The sequence below is a fragment of the Scomber japonicus genome, chromosome 13 (assembly GCF_027409825.1).
Source record: "Scomber japonicus isolate fScoJap1 chromosome 13, fScoJap1.pri, whole genome shotgun sequence".
Taxonomy (NCBI): domain Eukaryota; kingdom Metazoa; phylum Chordata; class Actinopteri; order Scombriformes; family Scombridae; genus Scomber; species Scomber japonicus.
Window position 1 is genome coordinate 23,084,777 of NC_070590.1, and position 25,311 is coordinate 23,110,087.

The window sequence follows — 25,311 nt, forward strand, 5'->3', positions numbered from 1 at the left end:
CTTTTTTTACAATTACTACAATTAATAATGACTGATGATAGTTTGACATCTCTATAATTGCCACAAGTGATGCTTCCACTACAAATCTAATGTTATCAGTTTATCATCAATCTTTTCGTCACTTGTTCACAAATGACTTCTTTGCATCAGTTGGGTTTTCTTGTCTTTATATTTTCCTTTATTATTTGTGTGTCAAGGTGCAGTTTTGAAGTCTAGTTTAACATAGCGCTAGTAGAACGGTGTATTAAAAGGTTAATATTAAATACAGCATTCAATTACCTCTGTGTAAAAAGCTCCATCTATTTCTGTTTGGTATTACATATTGTTTCTCAACTCTGTACACGGTTTCCTTGCCAACTAATCCCTCTTGCTCTCTCCTCATCAGGAATACACCATCGATGTCTTCTTCCGTCAGAGTTGGAGGGACGAGAGGCTGAAGTTTGACGGGCCCATGCAAGTTTTACCCCTCAACAACCTTCTAGCCAGTAAAATCTGGACACCTGATACCTTTTTCCATAATGGAAAGAAATCTGTGGCCCACAACATGACAACTCCCAACAAACTGCTACGACTAGTTGACAATGGCACTCTTCTCTACACAATGAGGTGAGCCACTTTTAAAAACAGCCCTCGGTCACAATGACACTTTCTTGTTTAATGATGATGCCACCATTAGTTTAGTGTGTCAGCAAGTTCAGGTTCAATTGAGGCTGATGGGATTGCTGTTAGTTCTGCAGGGTTTTACCTTATTAGAACTAAACAATTAGTCAATCAACAGGAAATTAATTAGAAATATCATAAACAATTTACCATTAAAGCCATACAGTCTTCCAACTTCTAAAATGTGAATATTTTTTAATGAATGTTTTTTAAGTTTGATATAATAGGAAAGTAAAAATCTTAAAAGACATCATGTTGGTTTCTGGGAAAGCACATTGGATGTTTGACTATTTTCTTACATAAATGATTTAGCAAGAAGATAATAAAGCAGTTTAAATGATCATGAAAATACCCCCCAGAGCTGCTGCTATTTCCATGAGAAGAGTCAGATTTTACAGTTCATCCTGAGGATAGCATGAATGCGAGGACAGAATTTCATGGCAGTCCATCCAGTGGAGTAGCCAGCACTCAATAAAAAGTCAAGGGATCAAAAATAAAGTTTGTGAGAGCTGATGCAGCAGCTACTGTACCTGAATCATATCTGATCATCTCATCTGTTGCTGTCACTGAAGTGACTTGCAGACAATCTGGGCCACATATGTTTCACACAGACAGATCAGTGAATAATATTCACTTGATCAAAGGACTGACACTCTGTGTATTTTGTACTTAAAGTATGAAAGTAAATAGAATCAGTTACTATGACAGTCACAGTCAGTACTATTACCTACAGGATCAGAGAAAAGAAAATTCATTGGTTTAAACCCACTAATCACTGACTGTCAGTCAATCAGACTTCACTGCAGCTTTGCATCAGAGCTTTATCAGAGCTTGATGCTCAGCCACAAGGTCAATATTGATTTTCATGGGTGAAAATAAATAGTGAAAGAATTTCATTTTGCAGTCCCACATGAGTAGATTTGATGTGGTTGCAGTTTTGCCAAGGCCAAGAAAGACATCTGAGCTCTAATGGAGTATTGTAAGGACTGTCTTGTTTACTGTATATAAACAAGTTCATGTGCAGTAAGATGATGAATAGATTGTATAATGAAGCAGTATGATCAATATCTGTCAGAGAAAAGCAAAACCAGCTTGTTAGTCATCCTTTATGCAGACTGAACAACATTTCTATTCAATTCCAAGCAACAATAAAAAAAACTTAACTTGGGTCTCTATCTTTTGTGTTGCATTTGCACCAGGCTTTATTCAGATCTTTTAATTTATTTGTGCTATTAAAAGCTTACAATAATCTTTTACATCATTCCTTTTTTTAAACTAGCACTATGCAAAATGCAATAATAAAACCGAAGGCTAAAAAGTATTATTAAGAATAATTTATAGGTGTTTCATAGGTTACTCTCATGGACTATAATTCTCAAAAGGAAAGACTGATAACTTTACATTTGCTTGAGCACACTTTGCAGGCATTAGGCTTTAGAAAATAAATCCATATTTTTAGTGGAAGTAGAAAGTGGGGTGTCTCAGCAGAGCAGCATGTGTTGATTGGCATTTCTCACTAAACAACTGCTTAAATCCATGTAATCAGCACGTCGACAGCATCTGAACTGACAAATGCTGTGAAGGCTTCTCGTTCTGCAGGACTGCGTCATTATTTTTTGAATTGAGGGAGCTGGTATTGTCTGCCGGTGCTGCAGCAGTCTTGTGTTTGAGAGAAAGCATGTTATCACTCACTCTCAGCTCACCTCAATTTAGATCAAACCCTATACTTACTATAGTTACTAAAGCAATTTGGTTCTCCTGACAGACAATATTAATTTATGAAAAGTTTTAAATATCCTCAAAGGCAGTAGCGTATACTTCTTGCAATAATTTTGTTACTTTTCAATGCCTGAATTGGAGCTTATGAATCACAAAAACAACTGTAAACCCACATATAGAAAACTAAGCTATTGCACTGATTAATCTAGTTCTTCTTGTTCCCCCTGACCTTTCCTCTAACGTCACCATCAGGTTGACATATGTGGTTTTCTGTTAAATATCTAAACAACTATTGAATAGATTCAGCCATGAATTTTTCATGTCCCCCTTTATAATGAAATGTAGTAACTTAGGAGATCCTCTGAATACTCCTGCAGCACCATTGCCAGATATCCATTTGTTCCAGACTTTATGGTTTATGACTAAATATCCTCAGCTGTAAGCAAATGACTAAGACAACTAAGATGGTGAACATAGTAAACATTATACATGCTAAGCATCAACATGTTTGCATTGTCTGTGTCAGCATGTCCTTAGGCTAACATTAGCTCAAAGCACTGTTGTGCATGAATATAGCCTCACAAAGCACTAGCATGGATTTAGACTGTACAATGACAACTTCAGATTTAGTATAAAGGGAACCAGACTACGAAAACAACTTGCCGTGTTGTGATCAAAGTGATTCTAATATCCGTTTTGTTGTTCTCTCTTTTCTGCATTTGTTTCTGTCAGAAAGTCAGTACAGCTTAGAAATTAGATGAATTTCGTCAATTAGTTGCCAGTTTAAATGCTGTATGTTGCATCGTTAGCAAGGCCCTTTTCGTAATGAGGCAACAGCCGTGAGGGTTGAAGACAGGAGGCACATGGTTGTTGTGAGGGCAACAAAAGGAGTTAAGTAGAAAAAAATAAATGTGTCTGTACAAGTGGTCCCTGATGTTGCGGATGTTATTACAAGTGTTAAAACATCACATTATGCAATATTATTTTATATTATTATCTTAAGTTATATTTAGTACAACTGACATGTTTTACAAATGAGAATTATAAACAAACTACACTGACTTGCTTGATTGCCCAAATAATCAAGTTTTGTATTGATGCATAGACTGTAAATGTTGTAATTAAGTACAAATAGCCAATTTTGTGACCCATTTATTAGTAACTCAGTCCACTGTCATTGTATAAACAACAGTACAAGTATGAATGAGACAGTATGAACAATTTCTCTATTCACTCAGTGAATTTTGTAAACTCACTCCTCTGACCAAATGAAATAAACTTTGGTGCAAGAGATCGATATTTCCCCTTGCTGTCAGTCAGCTGAGCACTCATTACCTCTGACAGGCTGGGTACAGAAGGGAAGATAGAGAGGGTAGAGTCTGTTCGTCCTCTGGTTTTTCTTCAAACTTACATCCTGTGGCTTTAAAATGCCTGTAATACACACTATATGTGGGCGTATCTCAGCTTGACAAGAATATTTAACTGGTTTAATTATTACAGTGATTAATCTCTGTCACTGAGTACAACAGGGGCATGTAAATAAAGCTTGAGCTGAATGAATTATGTGTCTATGATAATACACCCTGCATTTTGTGTCTTTTGTCACATGTCATGATGTGTTCATAACGGCCACCACAACCATATTGCAGCCTGACTGCTGGAATATTGTCTCTCCCCGTCTCTCCCTCTGACCCCCTCAGGCTGACCATTCATGCCGAGTGCCCCATGCACCTGGAGGATTTCCCGATGGATGCACACGCCTGTCCTCTCAAGTTTGGCAGTTGTAAGTTAGACCAGATGGTCAGAGTGCGGACTGTTCTCTGCAGGTGTTGGGCTCCTTTCCCGTCCTAAAAAAAACTTCAGGACTCAAACTGTACCTAGCACTAGACACATAATACCAGGAGATAACATTCATGCTTAAAAGTCTTTTATGGAGGGGAAACATAGCAAAAGTAAACACTGACTTGAAATCAGAGTTACCTTGATAAAGATAAGCAAAAAATATATCCTTTCAAATCACTAAATTATACAATATGTTTATGTTTCTAGCATGTGGACCAAACTTTAAACACCATTAAAGGGAGGAATGTCAGTCTACTGTTTGTTAGAGCTTTATTTATAAACTGTCTGGGCCAAGATTGACCAAGATAGATCAGTATTGACGTGTGTCGGCTGTTAAGTTTACAAGAACGTTGACCTGTCGGTTAGCCTAAATGAAAAGACAGGTGATCACCAAAGTCATGAGGACTCATCCTCTGGGGATCATGGATGTCTATATAAATTTTCATGGCAGTCCTTCCAGTAGCTGTTGAGCCTGAAAAGTGAAAGCTAAAGAGTCAATATCAGCCGATATATTTTTTAAGAACTTAAACACCTTTATTAGTATTGGCTTCAAAGGTCTACCAGCCTAATCGATATTGGATTGATACCAAAAATGTCAAGTCACTCCTGTCCCACAATGTGCTCATCTCATTCCCTTATTTCAAGGAGTCTAGGAAGAAGTAACAGAATGTAAAACGTTACTTCAAATGTTGAATCTAATCCATGTTCTCCACTATTGCCCAGATGCTTACACCAATAACGAGGTGATCTACCTTTGGACCCAGGGAGACGAGAGGTCTGTTGCTGTGGCAGAAGATGGCTCCAGGCTGAATCAATATGACTTGCTAGGACACGTTATTGGCAAAGAAACCATCAGTTCCAGCACAGGTACATCATATACCCTCTGCAGTCAAGACAGTACTCTGCAGTATTCTTTAAATGCAATCAAATGTTGTGAGTTCAATCAAGCAAAAGGTTTAGTCCTAAAAGAAACAACATAATAGGCTTGTATGCAGTTCGCCAGCGTCTGCAGGCACAACAAATTCTATTTTGAAGGAGGAAACTGTGAGCAGTGAAGCAAAATTAGTTTTTCATGGGATGAAACTCCCACCTTTGAAATAAAAACTCTCATTGTATAAAATTTCTAGTAAATGAAATTGCTTTCCTCCTTTTTTGTTGACACATACTAGCACTCTTTTTGTGAGTGTGTTTTTATAAAGTAACAAATGGGCACTTTTCTCCACTTTCTGTCATTTTAGATTCAGCTTGCATTATTTCAGGTCCATCGAGAAAATGAAACTATTCAGCATATTTACAGAGATAACATAAAGAGGTGTGCCAGAGGTGAAAGTCTTATTTCCCCATTCTGATTTGGGCTATGGTCCAGAGTCAATTTTAATAAGTCCAGAATTAAAAATGACAATCTGCCAGCCCATACGTTTGATTACATATTCATTTGATCTTAAATTCTCCTCGTCAAAACTGATGCAGGAACCTTTTATCTGTCACACTCCATCAAAATCACCTTTTTGTTATTTCTCTACTGGAGGACGTAAAGCTTATGGTAGCACTTTAACATAAAAGTACGAAATAACAAGGTATGGGCTGAAGATTTGCATATGCTAGTTACAAACAAGACCGTTCTCAGTTATTATCTGGTAATATAAAAGAGTTCAATCACCTCAGAAGAGGTGGATAGAGTACTGAAGCACTGATTACTGCAAAGCTATAGATAAAGGGTTGCATCAGTGGTTTGCTTGGTAATTACTGAAAGACTGCATGCCTAGCTCACAACTGAGCCACACCGAGTTTCCTTTTGAGAGATTTAACCTCTGCGGTGAAGCTGTTGGCTTGTGCAGCTCTCTGGAGGTGAGCTACTGAGTCACATAGATCTGTCAGACTTCAGTTGCATTGGGAGACTAAACCACCATTGACACCACTTTCGATGGCACTCAACTTGTTTTCCTCGGAAGCAAAAAGTGTTGTTGAAAGCTGTTGAAAGAATTTCACTTGTACAACTCCACTGAGAACACTTTCCTTGAGCTCATCTTTACTGTTGTGTTATTTGGTGGTTAGAATTTACAATATGTGCTGTATATTGCTGAGGTAATTTTAAAAAGGAACAAGAGCAACTAAAGTGTGGCTACAAACACCAAAATTTAGTTTGGACTAAAAATGATTCCTTTATAAACTGGTTTAGCCTCTGAATCTCATTTCTGACTTTAAACTTAATGGACTACATGAAGGCGAGGGCATGGGAGGATTCAAGACAGTTCAGCTCTGGTTAGAATCTGCTCAGAAAAACACCTCCGGGAATGAAAAGGCTGTTTTTCTCATATCTTTGCAGCCCAGATTACAGACATGGCAATGAGAGCTGGTGCTTAGGGGAGCTGTGAATTTGTCCATTTGCTGCCATCGCTGACAAAATCTGAGCTGAAGGAAATGTCCAATAAATCAAGGGTTAGAGTGACGCAGGGAGAAGCACTTCACATTTGCAGCTAAGAGATCACAGTAAAATTTAACTATATATTTAAAGGAATACTCCACTAAAAAGTTTGAAAAGTGGCACTAAAAATGTACCTTTTATAAATACTTTGTCATGATAGCATTTTTAACAATCTTTGTAGTGATGACTTTTTTTTCCATGACAAATTATGTGGGTGCATGTATAGTGTGCAAATACCAAACATGCATTCAACCACTGGCCCATGCCTTCATCATCATCTCAATCCACCAAAGCATTGTATTTTCTTTTACACATTTAATATCTAATTATATCCAAGAGGAAAAGAAGAGGAAGGAGAGGAGGGGTGGGGGTCTAAAACTAAAACAAACAGCAGCTGAAAACTGAGACAAAGCCAAAAACATACAAGGCCATACTCAAAGTAAAGTACAAGTAGTGCTCCCCGAAGTGACTGTCAGCCCTAAAATGGAAAACCAGTATATTTAATTCATTATTTGCTTACCATATTACACTAACTTGACTGCTGAGACCATTCTCTTTTCAAATAGCTTCATGTTCTCCCTCATTTTGCAAGTAGTCCATCTGATATATTTGTTGAAGCGTGTCTACCCGGGAGATGTTTTTGGAGCCATTTTCTTGTTATTTGTCTTAGTGTTCACCATTATATGCAGTATCCTTAAATATTTATCATTTCCTTTTCTTATTTTGTGTACCATTTTGCCAAACAGCACAAAGTCTACATTCAAACGAATACCATCACTTATGACAGTATTGATTTCCTTCTGTATAGTGTCCTTAAACTATTGAACCAAAAGATATAGCCAAAGCATGCATAAGATTCACCACACTCCCTCCAGCACTTTTTACAATTACATTTAGCTTGTTTCTTTGGTTTTATAAAGTAATGTGGTTGTATTTGCTATGCTGGAGATGTGTGTAAATTACAACTAATTTCCTTCCAAGCGTCCTCAGATATGAATGTATTAAGTTATTCCTATTTTAGTTTGGGTCTTGTTGCTTGTGGTTATTTTCTGCTGAGTTTAATGTGGCACTCTGAATGTGCTAAATGTTGCCTTAAAGATTCAAATGACATTATTCCATTTTCATTTGGAAATGGTCAAAATATGGTAAATCCCTCTTGTGCCCATCTATTAAAGGCTGTATTGTGTTTATTATATTCAGTATAATTAGGTCATTCCTCATTTCACAGCTTCTCTTAATTCTACCCAAAGTATTACTAATTAGAGCACTGCCAGTTATTTGTGCCCTTTATTGGTTCTCTGTACAGAATGGTATTCTTTTATTGAAACACAACACATGTACATCTCTATTGATCTCTACCTTGCTTCTGAATTATCATTTAACCAGGTACGTATTGGTTACATTTGGGCTGCTTCAAAATAGTGCTTTAGACTGAAGAGAGCCCCCCTTCTCCCCCCTTCTCCCCCCTTCTCTTTAGTCATTTGAACCACTTAACTCGTGGTTTTTTATTGTCTTATACAAATTTGTTTATCATCTTATCCCAGTTTTTTAAAGTACTTGCAAATATATACAGTGGTAAATGGAATAAGAACAAAAAATGGGTGAGTACATTCATTTTTATTGCATCCATTCTTCCATCTAATGATAAGGGAATAGATTCTCCACCTTATGTGTTGCAGTTCATGTGGTAAAATAACTTGATATTCTTTGGTATCACAGGTCCCAGTAATGTAACTCTATTCTTGTCCTTTTTCCATAAATATTCATTTTTCAGTTATCTGCAGGCAGGGGCACCTAGAAACATTGCTTCACACTTACACATAATTAAATTGTAAATTGATAATGAACAGCAGTTATTAATATAACTTGCAAAAGTGCTGGTAATGATTTTTCTAAGTTTGGTATATAGAACCACATCGTCTGCCTATAAAGTCAGTTTGTGACATTCCTCTGCTATTTTCACACCCTCAATATCATTGGTCGCTGTGAAATATGCTACCAGAGGTTCAATATAGATCACAAAAAATAAAAGAAGATAGTGGGCCCACATGTCTCGTTTCCCCATTTTAGCTCAAAATACTTGACAGGGTTCCATTTCCCCTGACCTGCTGTCTTGATGTTTTATACACTGCTTGAAGCCATTTGATAAAAGTCTAACTTAATACAGGGTTCTAATATAAAAGTCCATGACACTCTGTCAAAGGCTTTCTCAGCATTCCAAAATTAAAATCAATGTTTAAATTTGATTTTCTATAAGTAGTCTATTATATTATATTATATATATATAGGGTTTGTCTTAAATTATCATAAATTTGTGTTTAGCTTGCTTGGTCTGGGTCTATATTATTGCACCAAGCATTTGCCCACTGACCCTGATCTAACACCCAGCTCATGTTCTTTTTAAGATCAGCAGTAGGTCTTCATCTAATTTCACCTTTAAACCCGTTACTTACAGGTTTGCATTTTGTTTTTCTGTTATCTGTGGTAGTTTTACTCAAGAGAGACATTTATAAATTGTATTTTGAGGAATTTGAATATTGTCAGGACTGTATAATTGTTTGTAATATTCTAAAAATTCTCATGCTATTTCTTGTTTACCTTATATTCCTGGTTTGGTCTTTGATAGAAAAGATGTGCCTTGTTCCTGAAGTTGTAGTCAGAACTCTGCGAGGGATCAAGCAATCAACATCTAGAAAGAGACAGAACAGAAGATAGATTATTAGGAGAGTATTCAAGTTGAAAAAGTAAATACATATTTTATACCTCAGTCATCATTTTATCTCTCTGACCATAATGGAGTTCAAATGGATTTGTTGACATTTTAAAAAGGAGTGGCATTGGGAAAAGGGAATCTTATTAGGCTCTTTCTCGTTTACATTTGTACCTTAACTCAAGGTTTCCTCTCAAAGGGAATTGTCCTCAGTTTTCTAATACAAGTTGCTCCTTTGCCATGACCTCTAAATCTTTTCACAGAAAGCACAATCATCCTCAACAAAGCCGCTCAGTCAACGACTATGTCTCTTGTTTAATTTCTTCCACTCTTTCAAATTCCACTTTTTATGCTTTTTTTGAATAGATCTTACTTTAAACTGAGGTGAAATGGAGGGTAACGTTTTAATACATAGAGCACATGATAACGTCTTTGGAACATTTCTAAGCACGTGACATCTTTTTAAATGTTTTCATTTGTGTAAGTGGCTCCTCTAAGGGACTGCCCTGATATGATGGAAGCATACACTTTAATGTTATAACTTAAATAAATCTTAATCATTTGAATATTTCAGCTTGTTTTGTTCCTGACTGTGCATAGCTGCATTAATTATTATGATCTTGTGTGTCTCTCCATCTCTGTCTGTTTCTCTCTTCTCCCTCAGGAGAATATGTAGTGATGACAACATACTTCCATTTGAAAAGGAAAATTGGCTATTTTGTGATTCAGACCTACCTCCCGTGCATCATGACTGTCATACTGTCTCAGGTCTCCTTCTGGCTAAACAGAGAATCGGTTCCTGCGCGCACTGTATTTGGTGAGTGCCATTTTGTGTTTTTATTCAACTCACAAAAAAATGCATCAATGATTGATGATGTCTGATGATTTGATGACCGGCAAAAATGGAGCTTTTAAATTATGAGAGCATAACAAATGTGCAGAGCGGCATTTGTTCACATTGTCAGATGATTCAGCAAACAGCAGATCAAGCGGAGGGTTTAAAAAAGGAGAAGTTCTAGTTAACATAATGATGTATAAAACATAAGATGGTGCATTTAGGTGCATATGGGCATGAATGAGCAGTTCATTTTTTAATCACAGTATTGATTTGTGCCTACACCTTTGTTACTGTAAAACACTAATTAACCAAAGATAAGTCGAGGCCATGTTGGAATAAAAAATGTGGTAGGAGAAGCTGTTGCATCACATAGACAGGATGTTCAGCTGCTTTCTCGACTACATAACAGCCAGCCTAGTTTCAAGTGTTATTACTCACTGGACTATAGCTGCTGGAAATGAGATCAAACCAGAAACATGCTTTTTAAAAACAGAGATAATCTCTTTAACTCTTAAAGATATATCCAAATTAAACATGTTGGACAAAAAAAAAAGAAAGAAAGGGCCGTTTAACCATTCAGTCTAATAAAACATTGTCACCATTACAATAGGACACCAATCAAATCATCATTCAATCAAATCCAAGATTTTATAAGAGTATCTTAGATTTTACAAACAAAATGTCAAAGGGTATTCTTTAAAAAGTGTAAGATGCACAATACACCCATTTTTTAATATTGACATTTTGCCTGTCACGCATGTAAAACCTGACTGCATTATTCTCCCTGTGGACTGTGAATAATAGATATAATTTGTCCATTCAGTCAGTACCAGCACCATTCACATTAAGAACATTTTGTCTGCTTAGATCACCCCACACTCAAAGATGAGATGTGATTTGCCCCTCCCCTTTTTCTTGCTGTTTTTGTTGCACTGCATAATCTATGAAGGAGGTTCTTAACCCATGTGTATTGATGTTTGTTCAATAATTAGCATTTTGAATTGGAAATGAAGCACACATTTACACGCTGTAGCACAGGTGGTACAATGGAGGTTGAATAACATGGAAAGCAAATGATGTTTTTCATCATTTTGGTCAGGATTCAGCACACATTTGGAATAACCACGGCTACTCCACACACACACACACACGACCATTTTTCCATGAACAGTCATTTGAACATTATTTCAGTCACACATGAAATTCCATTTTTAGAGAACAATTTCCTTCACATGAAGAGAGAAGCTGTAGTCAGTGTCATTTGTCTCAGTGAAATGATTGAAACATTTACAGTGAAGAACACAGTTTCCAGCAGTGCTCACATCTTATCATTTGTTCTCACCGCCACATACATAGATCAGCTGAAAGAAGAATTATCTTTCTGCTCAGTTCTCAGCTGCTATTTGAGTAACTTAACTTACACCAGTGTTTGACTGGAATATCAAGCACTCAACGTCCTCAAATGATCTGACATTGTTTTACCACCACACTAATGATGATGATGATAATGTTGATGATGTTACAAGTTAGATTATTAGAGAGAAAAAAAACCTTGAAATGAACCATCTCATTTTAGATGGGGTCAACAGTTTGACACACTCCAACTAAGACAATTATTAACACTTGATAGCCACAGCGACACTGTGAACAAATGCTTGCCCAGCAAAAATAGAAAGCAAAGAGTAGAATATATATATATAGGTATGGTATCATCTACAACATGTACAATTTATCTCAAAATAAAGGAATGGAGAAAACATTGTATAGGATGCCCAACTGATAAATTAAGGGGTATGGTACCAAAAACTGTTGTAGGTAAAGAAGATAATTGCATTGCAAACATTTAAAGATGAGTTGCAGCCAATGAATGTGTCTTCTTACGTCAAGTAGAGGCCACTTAAGTGAGTCATTATACAGTAATGAGTACTGGAGAAACATCTAAGAGCAAATCTACATATGTTATTGTATATGAGTAGTGTAGTATGAACTGGTAATATAGGTTGTGAAGCAAGTTTCTTTTATGACACTGTTTGTAGATTGAAATAAAACACTGGTTACCAAAGACCAAAACGTAACATGTGGTTTCATAAGGTACTGAAATCCAATTGGAGGTCACTTTGGATTTGCAGTAGGTTTAGAAGTATAAATGACAGTATCATCTGTATATAGTCTGACAGAAGAATTACAACAGAATAAAGTGGACCCACTGTCAAACTCTGGGGTACACCTCTTTGTTTAACCAATAGAAATCAGAAAAATGACAAATAACGTATTTCAAAACCAACTGCATAAAAGACAATCTAGTTTAGGTAGTGATCAACCAAATCAAAATCCTTCTGGAGGTCAATAAAACCAGTACCAGATGCTGAAAACACACCATTGAATTCTATCTGGACTAATATGGATAGGATATTATTATTAGTGTATGTTACTGTGATACCCGATTAAACATTAGTTTTTCAAATACTTTAGCATAAGAACAGATTATTGATATAGATCTCTAATTATTTGGATCAAGAATGTCACCACCTTTGTAAAACAGAGATAGCCAGTAACTCAAAGGTCGATAGGAACATATTAAACAAGTCAGAAAGTAGGTGCATGAGTAAATGAGATACTAATATAAATGTATTTATCTGAATGCAATCACATCGATTCCTAGTATCACAACATCTGTAGGTGTTATTTTTTCAAAAGGAAAAGGTACTGTGACAAGATTAAATATTAATGCTAGTGTAAGAAGAGTCAGGTATTAAACCAGAGCAGACAGTAGAAAATTGCTGACTCAACCCTTGGGAAATTGAGTCATGCATCATTATATTGCCTCTATAGGACATTTATGTGTGTGTTTTGACTTTTATACTTTACAGAAATGTTTAAAATTATTAGGAGAGGCATTATTTATAATTTTAGGCGGTGCAGATCATGGTCTTGGAGATACTTTTTTAGTTTTGTGTATGTTTCCCAATCAGCATTCTCCTTGATGAAATTTAGCCAAACCTTTATCTATCTGCCTTAGAAATTCTGCACTTATCCAGGGTGCCCTCCCTTGACCTCCTAGATTTTCCAGGGAGTTACTAGTTGAGTGACCACAAAATATACAAAATATAAAACACTGCCTAAAAATAAATCAATCATTCGCTAAAGAATGATAATAGTTATCCATCTTTTTATGCCACAAATTTTAATTTCTTACCCATGACCCTCTGAAATGAGCTGACCTCTCCTTTCTGCAACACAATATTCATTTTTTTTAGAACTTATTGTGTATCTATTTTTCAGCAGTTGAGATAGGGTTGGAACAGATAAAGTGATTGCTTTGATGTGGTTGGATGAGCAGCCATTGTCCGAGCCGCATTTCATTCCAGGCAACACTGAATATGGAGGCCAGGATGTGAAATGATCTGCCAAAGTTTCCAAGTCTTATACGCCAGAGGATTAATTTCCAGATGTATTCATTTTAGTAGGTGGAGATCTGTTTTCACTGTGGCACATAATCCTGCGCTTGTGATTGCCTGCACCGACTGAGGACAATAATGTGTCTGTTTTTGTGTATTAAGTAAAATTAATTTGAACTTTTTACACCTTGGGTCTTATCTTCATGGTTCTTAATAAACCTGTATTCAATATTTGACATTGCATGCATTTTGTACCCTGCAACTCCACTAGAAGCTTTACAAACATCTTTTGGTGCCAGGAGGAAAATATAGCCCAAAACACCCATTATAATGGTTCATTGTGTCGAGAGGCCAGTTCATGTTTGAACCTGCAAGATGGATTGTGCACACTTATGTTTATGCATCACTGAATTGAGTCAGTGGCTCAGTTTTCTGATTTCACACATTAGATGATGTGAAATTGAAGCTGTGAAATACAGCGAACCATCATTTTTAGCTCGTAACTTTTAACTTTCACTGTACTTTTTAAGTTAAAAAAAAAAGTAGTTTCACTTCAACTGTTTTAAAGCGATATCAGATGGCTTCCTGAGTAAAAGGTCACCATGATAGAAATAATTATGCAAAATGTGACCCAAGTTGTTAAAAGAAAAAGAAAAAAAGTAGAGTTTGGTGTGTTACCTCAAAAAGAGACTTCTTAACTGATCTTTTCATTTTTATCCTCAGGGGTCACCACTGTCCTAACCATGACCACTCTGAGCATCAGTGCTAGAAACTCCCTCCCTAAGGTGGCCTATGCCACTGCCATGGACTGGTTCATGGCTGTGTGCTATGCCTTTGTCTTCTCTGCCTTGATTGAGTTTGCCACAGTCAACTACTTCACCAAGCGCAGCTGGGCATGGGATGGGAAAAAGGAGGGCATGGAAATAAGGGTGAGTGTTTCTTATTTGAAATAGTTTCATATCAAGAAATGAATGGATATCACACGCCTGCACTTTCTATTCATCACGGCACACCAAACATTAACGAACACGTCATCCTAAGAAACTAAATGCAACACCTTTTTTTCAGTCTCTCTTTCGGCTTATTCCATTCCAGATTAATTGTTCCTCATCATCTTTTGCTTTGATAACCTTGCTAAAAATGCTTCATATAACAATGGAAGAGCGATATGGGCAAACTGCACTTTAGAAACACTGATAGAAAGTTCCATCCTTAAAGCAGCCCGGAGTACTCTATAAAGACTATAAAGAGAGCTTTTATTTATTCATTAACAGCCAAATGGAACAGGGACAGTGAGGCGGAACAGCGAGAGCAGAAACAGAGGTAAACTCCCAGAGACACTGGCCCTGATTTATGACGGCAGCATATGTTCAAGTCTCATCTTAAAGTCAGTGTAGGCTCATTCTGCCCGAAAGATCTAGTGTTCCCTTTTTTTTTTTTTTTTTAAGTGATTAAAAATAAGTGAGTGTGCATGATTGAAAATGAATCCCCACAGGCTGACGTTTTTATTTTTCAGTGTGAAATCTGATCATTCAAACTTTACACATCAACGGTGCTGTTTTTTGTGTTGTTTAAGAGGGCGGAGTAGGGTGGTAGATGAACCTACATCAGTGTAGGACAGTAGAAATAAATGTGTGTGGGTACAGAGCTTTTAAGCATAAAGTTGTTTGTACTCGGTTCCCATTCAAAGGATCTGTGGTTTTATTTGGAGGGAACTGTCAAGTGTGGATGCAGTGGTCTGATCAAGTTGCGATGAAATCACATAAAAAGTCTCATGATAGCCTCGACGCTTAGATTTACCATGATGTCTATGATATTTTATAGCTGATCACATCAAATGAAACAGATTAGAGGCATGAGACAATATCAGTGCAGACACGGAGAAGCAATAAAGGACAATTAAAGCACTCGGTTTTGTGTTGAATGCATGAAATGCTCATGTGTCTCTGTAATTCATTTAGCAGTAGCATACGCTGGAGATCTGATGAAGCAACAAGGAAAGTAACAAATGGTAATTTTCCTGTTTCAGTGTGGCTCACATAAATGACAGAATCAGGTGTTGATATCCTACTGAGATTTGAGCGACAGTGCTTATATGTTGACTATAAAATATGCCTTCCCTCTGTCGATAAATATATTTCTTTTTGGCATTTACTCATCCATACATGTGCATTATGGTCCGTTACCTTAGCAACTGTGCACATGGTGTTAAGAAAATGTAAAAAAAAAAAAATAGCTTACAATTTGATTTACTGTAATTTGTAGAACCACGTGGAGTCACACTGATTACTGACATTAAGAGAACTGGAGAACACACCTATATGTATTTTATTCATTTCAAATACTAGAAACTGAAGTGTACGACTCTGTTGTATGTTAAATTATTCTTTAAAATCTCATTTAAATGTTTCTGATCAAGAAGACAGCACAAAAACACTATTATAGTAGAAAAAATATAAACATGCTAAGGCCGATTACTAAATGTAAAGCTAAAATGGGATGAACAGCTGTCTGGGTGTTACTCATTGGGCAGCACAGGTATCACGGTGGCACTGTCCTACCCTCATACTCATCATTCTCAGGTAAATGCTGTTGTTACAATGTGTTGCTGCTAGAACAGAAAAAACACTGCTGTGCTTTTATCAGACGCAGACAACATAAAGAGCATCGTATTTCCTCTACTGTGACAGACAGTGCCACAAATCTATTTTCTGCTACTAATGTACAAACTGTTTGACACAATCGGTACAGCATTTCCAGTTTTTTTGTTTTTTTTTTAATAGCTTGACATTTGGTGCTCTGAGTGACTGACAGAAATGCGTATTGCTGCCACAGAACTTTTCAGTTGATGGGGATAATTTTCAGCGTTACATCACAGCAGAGTGGAGTGTTTTTTCTTTTCTTTTTTTTCTCCTGTTTGATGCCTCATCTTAATGGCAACAGCCTGGGCTGCGTACTCAGTGGGGGGGGGGGGGGGTGGAGGGAGGGGGTGGTCTGTGCTGAGCATGCAGTTGTCATGATAGATAAAAAAGAATGGGGTCACAGAGGGAGACATGGCACTCCCATCACACTCCCCCGCTACAATTGAGCTACTGGAAAGCAAAGGGATCACGCTACGCAGGCTTTTTTTAACCCCTCTTTTTAAAACATTTACAATAAAAAAAGCTTATAGGAGGGGAACCCTAACAGTGAAGAGTGCAGACCTAACTCAGTTAGTCCTTGAAATATACCCTGCACAGTTATCTGAGGCCAGGTTTCAGCCGCCGTTCTTACCGGAACCAAACAATGATTTCATCACCCCGGGGTCCTTCTTTTTTAGGTCTGCAATGGCGAGCTGCAGACGAGTCAAGAAGCACTAATTTACTTTGCTGGTTATGCAGCTTCTGTACCATTTTCTCCCCTTTTTTTTGTCGCCTAACATTCTGTTTGACAAGCGATCTACCTAATTAGCTCTCCCCTCGCCGGCTGAAGGTGTGCTTATTACAGAAATTAGCCGGTGGGGAGTTCGGTTGGAATGAAAGCCTGCGTATTCTTGGCTCTCCGTGACACATGATTGGACACCAGCGTGTTAGATATTATGAGCTGGTTTCATCAGCGGAGGCGGGAGCGTTGGCTCGGTGTGCGGCGGTCTTTTCGGCTGGAGCCAAAGGAATGATCACGGTTTCACGTGTATGCCTCATAATCTTGTGTAGTCACACCTGCACCACTAATGACTACATGTACAGACAGTTTGCTGTAATTGTTGGTTAGAAAACGGTGGTGACAGTCTGTCATCGTTGTTCCTGGCAGTCACAATGCAGCAGGGCGCAGCATGACCCCGGTACTCACTTAACTGAACAACAAGGAGGCTGCCGCAGTTCGTCTGGTAGCTAAAACAAAACTTAACTAAGCTACGGATGGAAATATGGTCTACTGAGGTGGGAAAAAAACGATCCTGAGCTGCAGTTTCTTGAGGCGTCTTGTTCAAACAGTCTTTGATGAGAATTGGTTTCTCCACACCTTTGTTGTTTGAGCTCGAGGTGTCACTGTGCACGATTATCTGCCTCATGGCAAGCTTCCTGTTACTGTGGTGACAAGGAACAACCTCTGTAATACAGCAAGATGAAGAGGTTACATCTGACTGACAACCCTAAACCCTGTTTTTATTGCATGTTAGCAAAAGCGTTCATGAGATGCAGGGCCTTTTAATCAGTTCAGTGTTGCCGTGTGAGTTGGTTTTTTTTCTATATCTGGTGAGAAGTGGATACACGTTTGGAAGGGATGATGCTGTTTTAGGAATTAAGTCTGAGAGGGACAAAGAAGAAAGAAAAGAGAGGTGGTGTTTGCTTTGATTTGGGATTACAGTGTGTGTTAAACTAACTCTCGCTGACAGGTAACCTAAAACACAATCTGCTGTTATGACATCATGCTCCACCACTACAACTACCAGATTTCCCAAAAATGTGGTAACTCAAACACGCACTCAAACACACACACGTTGGTCTTTATAACCTTGTGAGGACCCAAAACTGACCCTGAACCCAATTTTAACCTCAAGCTTAAAACCAAGTCTTAACCCTCAGATTTCCCCTTTGAAGTTATGAGGACATTTTGGCCGGTCCTCACAACGCAAATGTTCCCATAACACTGGTTTTCAACTGCAAGTTCTCTCAAAGACAGAAAGACATGTACACACACACACTCACTCACTCACTCACTCACTCACTCACTCAGGGACACAAACAGGGCCATAGTGGCTCCCTAAATGGAGTCAGCACATTTATACACACAAACACACACACACACACGCTCAGATACTTGAGGCTATTAAATATGCCAACACCTCATCTCCAATCTTGGACAGGAACAGACTGTCACAAGGTTCAGTTACACGCACACATGAACACTGAGCTCCAAACAGCAGGACACAGCGAGGCACATTTTACCCCGAGGATATTTAATCACACTCATAAAAGAAATTCGGATGCAACAATTTGCAGAAGTTACAAAGACAAGGTCAATAGATGGTGTTGTGGTTGTGTGGGGGGGGGGGGGGGGTTGTGCCTGCAGCTAGCCAAAATGACTTTGAATGGTGCGCAACAATCTTTTGGCCCGGGAGTAAATTATGTGCTGTGTCACATTAGGTTTATAAAAGAAAAAAACATATACACAGCACAATGTCGCATGCGGTTCCCCCTGCCCCCCCCCCACCCCCCCACCCCCGATAATTAGACCATATGAATTACAGCAGAGGACGACTCAGCTAAGTAGCAACAGAAAATTACTTTGTGTTGTTGGTTTGTCAGGTTTATGGGTATAAAACATCGCTAATGCCACAGACTTTAGATGGCTACGATTAAGGTCATATGACGTTGTAGTAGTCGGTCCCTTTTCTTGCTGAGTAAGCTTTTTGCTGTAATAGAGGAGGCCTTGATGTGGAGGAATCAATGTCCTGGGAAAGTATCTGGCTATCCAGGAGGCATCGGTGCAACTCTTTTGTCTCTCTGTGCTAATTGACTTGAGATGGAGCCATTCCTCTGTTTAATGCAATCGCCTGCAAACTTTGTTAGGCTCTGGCTGTTGCTTGCGGAGGTGCTTGAAGGATCGTCCTTTGCGGAGGAAAAACGCCAAACACTCTGAAATTGTTTCCTCCTCATTTCCGCCGCCTCCTTCACCATGAAGCTTAACAACAATTCAACTCGGGGGTCACCACCTGTATGTCGCATGTGACGTTGAAAAGTGGTCCTCCCTGTAAGTTTTATACATGATGGTGACGCACTGAGCAAACATAGTGTACGTTTCCTTGCCACATCTAAAATCATTTGTCTGTTTGTGTGTGTGTGTGTGTGTGTGTGTGTGTGTGTGTGGTTGTGTGTTAAGGATGAAGCCCAAACAAAGCGTTCAGTGATGAGCTGTGTGCGGGAAAGAGATCCACCGTGAAGCATTTTGGAGGGGAAAGAGGGGACATTAGTTATGCTAATTAAAAAGATGGAGTGAAGAGGGGGGGAAAGGAAGGAAAATTAAAGCTGAGAAAGTAGAGCAAAAATTTTAAGCCGGGGCTCAAAACAAAAAGTGAAATGAGGGAGCGCTGAGGGGGGGGGAGGGTTTGGGAGGGGGGGGCAATTTGTTACAAGACACACACGGCTTTAGTTTTGCTGCAGATCTTAAAAAGTGGTTGAAATGGGATGAATGGTGTGAAGAAAATTAGGCTGGTAACACAGGAAACGTAAGCCTCTTGCCCAGTGATCAATCTTGGGCGCCCTACTGTTCAGGGGGCGTGGCGCTCTATTATGCTGGCGGGATCCTAAGGTGATGCAAGATGAGCTACCTCAGTGTAGCAATTTAGCAAAAATTAAACTCCCAGTGCCATTATCATTTGAAAGACTAGTAATGATTTCTCTCTAGTAGTAGGAAGGAGGCAGTTTTTTCTCCAGCCAGCTTTTATCACATTCAGCCTTTTTTTGTCTTGTTTGTTTTATGGTGAGCTGTTTGCCTGAAGAGCCCCGGCTGCTCTCATTGATACAGTTTGTCAGACATGTCTGCAGGCTTTCTTATTTTTTTTGCTTTGTTTCTCATCCTGCTCTGTGCTGCTACTTTTTACTCTTAGCAGTATCAGACGCCAGTCCAGCCTGGTCCTGCAGTGATGCTAAATACAAATTGTTACCCTTTCCACGCTTTTAATTCTTTTCTCAGTCTGATAATTCAGTCATGATCTTTTTTTTTTTTTTCCTTTTTTTTCCTGCAGTCCAGATTTGTATGATGTAGATCACAACTGACAGTAGTGTAAAAATGTTTAAAAAACACTTCCAGCTAGAAACTGATCAATAGAGTATGTAAGTTGGGTAATTTTAATATAATTGGTAAACTTTTTTTCTTTTCCACTTTTCTTTTCAGGAACCGTTTCAGGCTAACATGGCCAGGATTAACGATATGGTTAGGCTTTTGTTTTGTTCTTGTGTGTGTCGTGTCTCGTGGTGTTGCTTCTATTTCCTCTTTATGAGTTCAAATGGAAGTATTGTTTAAGTCTGATGCTGCGCTCCTGACGATCTTTTACTTTTTTTTTTTTTACTTCCTTCTTCCCCTTTTCAGAGAAGAGAATCGGCGACGCTGTCCAAAAAGACGAACAACACCTTCAACATTGTTGGGACTACCTACGCCATCAACGTGGCTAAGGACCAAGGTTTGACCACCATTTCCAAGAGTGCCAGGGAAGCGGCCGTCAAACAACACCCCTATCTCCACAAAATGGACGACCCGTACATGGAGGCCAGGAAGTCATACAACCGTGTCAGCAAAGTGGACAAGATATCACGCATCATTTTCCCGGTTCTTTTCTTCATCTTCAACCTGGGCTACTGGGCCACGTACGTCAACAGGAAGCCCGCTATCATGAAGGCAAACGACCCAAACTGAATCTGACAAAATGCTAGGCTTGATAATGGTTTGGTTTGGAGGGTAGACCAGTTTGCAGGAGGCCAAGACCATAACATCTTATTGTGTGTGTGTGTGTGTGTGTGTGTGTGTGTGTGTGTGTGTGTGTGTGTGTGTGTGTGTGTTTCTTGTGTCTGTTTTTTCTTAAGAGTTTGATATTTTGCACGTCTGTATAGATGGAAGGCAAATACAGTAGATTCACATAGTGGACCTTGGACGGAGCACATTCTCACATCAGACTGTTTATGTTGCTTTTATTTTCTCTCCTCCATAGGGCTGAACAATTAGTATAATTTTACCAAAATTGCAATTTGGCCTACTGCTATTTTCAAATGGCAGGGGGTGCAATATTTGTTAAGAAAGGTTAAATGTGTGTTAAACTACCAGAGATGTCCTGGCCTATACACCATACTCTTTGTTTGGTACAGCTCCTCATGTTTATGTTTTTCAGTGAAAACTAGAATAATGATGGAAAAAATCAGCATTCCCTCCAATATTGCAAATCATACTGCAAATCATACTGCAATCGCTGTGTCAGTCAAAATATTTGCAATTAGATATTTATTTTCAGAATGGTTCAGCCCTACCCCTCCAGACTTAGCTCTGGCCCTGTTCCCTGCTGTGAGTAGCTCCTTTAACTGTATCTTGATTGCGTGCCGTTTTGTATAGTAGTCCAATTGTATTTCATTATGTTTTGAAATGTTTGCGCTTTGCTTATAATAAGTTACAGCAAGCATGCGTTTGTACAATTTTCATTGTAGCTCATTACCAATGATTAAGGTTATGACATATTCATCGAGTTAACAACATGCATGCACGCACGCACGCACACAGAGACACACCGTGACGCATTAGAAAAACGCCAGCGCAGCCGTTCATTGGTCGCTTTACTGTGCTCTGCTAGCCGGGGGCAGCCTGTATAGTTCTTAAGGAAAATCATTAATAATCGTCAGTGTCTGGCCTTCAGCTCGAGCTGAATCTCAACAGACCCCAATGCAGTATCATTTGGAATTGCTTTTGTGTCCCCACGGGTCGCCTGTACATTACGGAGCCCAGTGGCTCTTATTATTTTAACTGGCTGAGTATGTTCAGTGACAGAGAAGCTATGTGCCTTGGTGTATACACACACATCGTAAATAAAAAGGCTTTGAACGCTCACACTCACATCTACAGCACACATATGCACAAAAGGTCTGTGTACATATATAAATAAATACACACACATTGCAACACATACTGGTGTCCGCAGGCTCTGTATACTGTAGTATGTGGTCGTGCCCCACCCACCCGCGGCCTATGGGTACGGGCACCGAGTGTAAAATTGCCCATTAGTGTGGAAGGTTAACAGACCTCTGCCTGTGACCAGATGAAGCAAAGAGATTAAAGGATCCAGCGTAGTCCACAACAATTATCATGTGCATTTATGCTTGGGCTCGTGGTGCTGCGTCTCCATGAGCGTAGCGGTCATAACAAACTACCACCATTACCTCAGAATCGAGTCAAATTCTCAATTGCAGTCGATCGTAACATATCCATGAAAATGCAAACAACACTAGATGTTTTATACATTCTAACACACCAGACGCTCGTCCTTTCCTTAAGTATTGTGGGCACTCTGGTGCTGTTATTTTCTTTGTTTTATCTACATCGGTAAATGTTACGATTTCTTTGCATTTCTGCCTCGTCATGAGCTAGATTTGAATCCGTGTTGTAACTTTTGCCCTTTTTCTACTTGATTGTGAAACGTATATAGGTGTTGATTTGATTGTCTACATTTGCTGTATTGTTTTTGTGTTTTGTAGTAGACAACAAAAGCAGATATGTGGCAGTCATACAGTATTTCTGAACACACTTCAACACTGGAGACTGTATTATACGCAGCACAATGCTGTCAACACATGTATTCATATCTCTGACAAGAAAATCATAAACCAAATGTAATTGTTGTGATCACACTGAAGAGCAAACCAATGGTCAAACTGGATATGTTTCAACAACTGATTGTTCCAAAGTTTAACATCAGATTTGTCTCAGCTGTGTGAACTGTCTGCTACATTTGTTTTCTGCATTTCTGTCATGTGTTGCATTTTGTACATGTTGATACAGATGTTAAAGCAATTTCTGTTGCTTTTTATTTTGCTGGATGCACTCTGGATAGTTCATCGCATCATCTTAAAATGATAGAGTCTTTGATAACCACTGTACTTAACACTCCAACATGCAGCCATCTCTTTAAACTGTATCTTCAGTGGTAAGCATAGAAGAATGAGTAAACTGTGTTGTGGCCTCTCTCTCTAAAAAAAAAAAAAAAAGGTGTGTTAATGTCACTAACCATGTACAATGTATCAGTCATAGGTTAATGCATGACAATCTGTACACGTGTACAGATAATGGTATTTGTCACACTGAAATAGGGCTTAGTATCAATGTTTCTGTGATTCATTTCAGTTACTCATCAATGACCTGCTCGTAATCTCACCAACATCTGCTTAAAACACACTTAAACTGCCATTATTTGTGCATATTGACGGGATGCTGATAATGTATGGTTGGTGCAGAGTTGTGAAGGTGTTTTACCCTTGTTTGGTAGCACAGAGATTTTAGGTTTAACACATATTGAACTACAAGCCTTGATTTGGCTATTATATTGGAAAAGATTTTCAGGTCACATTTCGAACTAGTAATTACAAATGACACTAAAATATAATACAATGTTTTTTTTATCATTGTCCTGAAACTAAACAAAAAGGAATCAACAACAGATCAGATATCTACTTTCGTTTTTTTTACGATTAAATATTTTGGCTGGCTTCAGTTTCACAAACTCTTACAGTGAGTCTGAATTATTGGACACTGACATCCAATCAAAACAAGCATCAAAAATGGAGCCTCAGATCTTAGAGGGCATACTTACATTAATATCTCCTGGTGAACCATTTTCATATTCAAACCATAAACACATCAACCTGCAGACACCGGAGTCTATTTGTGAGGAACTCATTACATTTTGTCACATTAAATTCATAATTACAAACCAGGTGATGATGTCACTGTTTAATAGCATTTTTTAAACACTTCCACATATTTCCCCATACCACGGGAAGATAAAAGTATAGCCTAATAAAATTAAATGCATTTCATGATCAGATGCATTGTTCAGAGCACTGTCTCTTTTTCAGACTCCATTTCTATCATTTGGTCTGAAATTGATTCATGGTGCACATCTGCTGAGAGTGTTTAAAGCCTGCTGCTAATTCAGGATGCGATGACACAGAGCGCTAATGTTTATTTATGATTCTTCAGAGTCATGTGACTGAGGTATTGTAGGTAAGTAGTTCAAAGCGGCCGCCGTTGAATATTCAAACTGCACTTGTGAAATAAGTTGCCTCAAAGACAGCCATCCTGTGAGTGACACAGCTGTCTGTAGTGCTGAATATCACCAACATGCCCACTCGCCTCCACACTGCTGACGTGACCAGTAGCTTGTATAATGCTGTGACTGAAGATACATTCATGTGGCAATTTCAGATGTTTACAGCTGCTCAGTACTGACAAAGAATCCAATTTAATCCCATTAACACTGCAAATTGATTTTAATGAGTAATGCAACAATACTTATTACTTATTCAGAAAATAAATTATACATCTTAACATGTCAAATTAGCCACATTAGGATAATAAATGCATCCAATAGAAGTTACATTAAGAAAATGGTTTACCAGGAGATTGGCTAAGAGTTCTATTGTACTGTATTAACACTTGTGACTATTTTGACCCATTTTCTCATTGGTTCAAATAGTTACAAAACAATGTAATGCACATATATCTCATCTGTCTGTTGATAGCAAAAAAGGAGGAAAAACACTTTCAGAGCCATACAGCCAAAACTTGTGCACTCTGCAGCTGGACTACAGCAGAATCTCTGTCATCCAAACTGCTCACTGACTGATAAATGAATGGACCTAAATATGCAGTAGTGCAAGAAGGACTCTTAATACAACTGGTGATTAACTGCATTTTTGTTTTGTTTTATTCAAGGAGTGCATTTGAACAGTATTTTTGAAGAATATGCATGTGCAGTGGGTATATTAGGAGAAGAGTATCACATTTGGAGGAGTTTTGATCAACAGGACTCTACTGCATTGTTGTCATTTAGCTTTGGTTATAATTCATGTGGTGAATCTTTTCCTCACAGGGCCAGAGTTAACTTCAGCAGAAAACATGTCATCCTATAAGATACAGTATATTAAGAGTATATTACTATATGAATATATTTATGCTATTCAGTACAGCATTAAATAGTATATGT

The 25,311-nt window shown here is 38.4% G+C and overlaps 1 protein-coding gene across 1 annotated transcript in view; it reads left to right on the forward strand.

Moving 5' to 3' along the window:
• The window catches only part of gabra3 (gamma-aminobutyric acid type A receptor subunit alpha3), a 33,152-nt gene extending 12,168 nt beyond the window's left edge, over nt 1–20,984 (forward strand). The window contains exons 2-7 of the mRNA XM_053331300.1: nt 386–606; nt 4,080–4,162; nt 4,945–5,088; nt 10,021–10,173; nt 14,316–14,521; nt 20,661–20,984. Of these exons, the coding sequence (XP_053187275.1) occupies nt 386–606; nt 4,080–4,162; nt 4,945–5,088; nt 10,021–10,173; nt 14,316–14,521; nt 20,661–20,984 (1,131 nt within the window). The remainder of the gene's footprint in view (nt 1–385; nt 607–4,079; nt 4,163–4,944; nt 5,089–10,020; nt 10,174–14,315; nt 14,522–20,660) is intronic.
• The last annotated feature ends 4,327 nt before the right edge of the window (nt 20,985–25,311 follow it).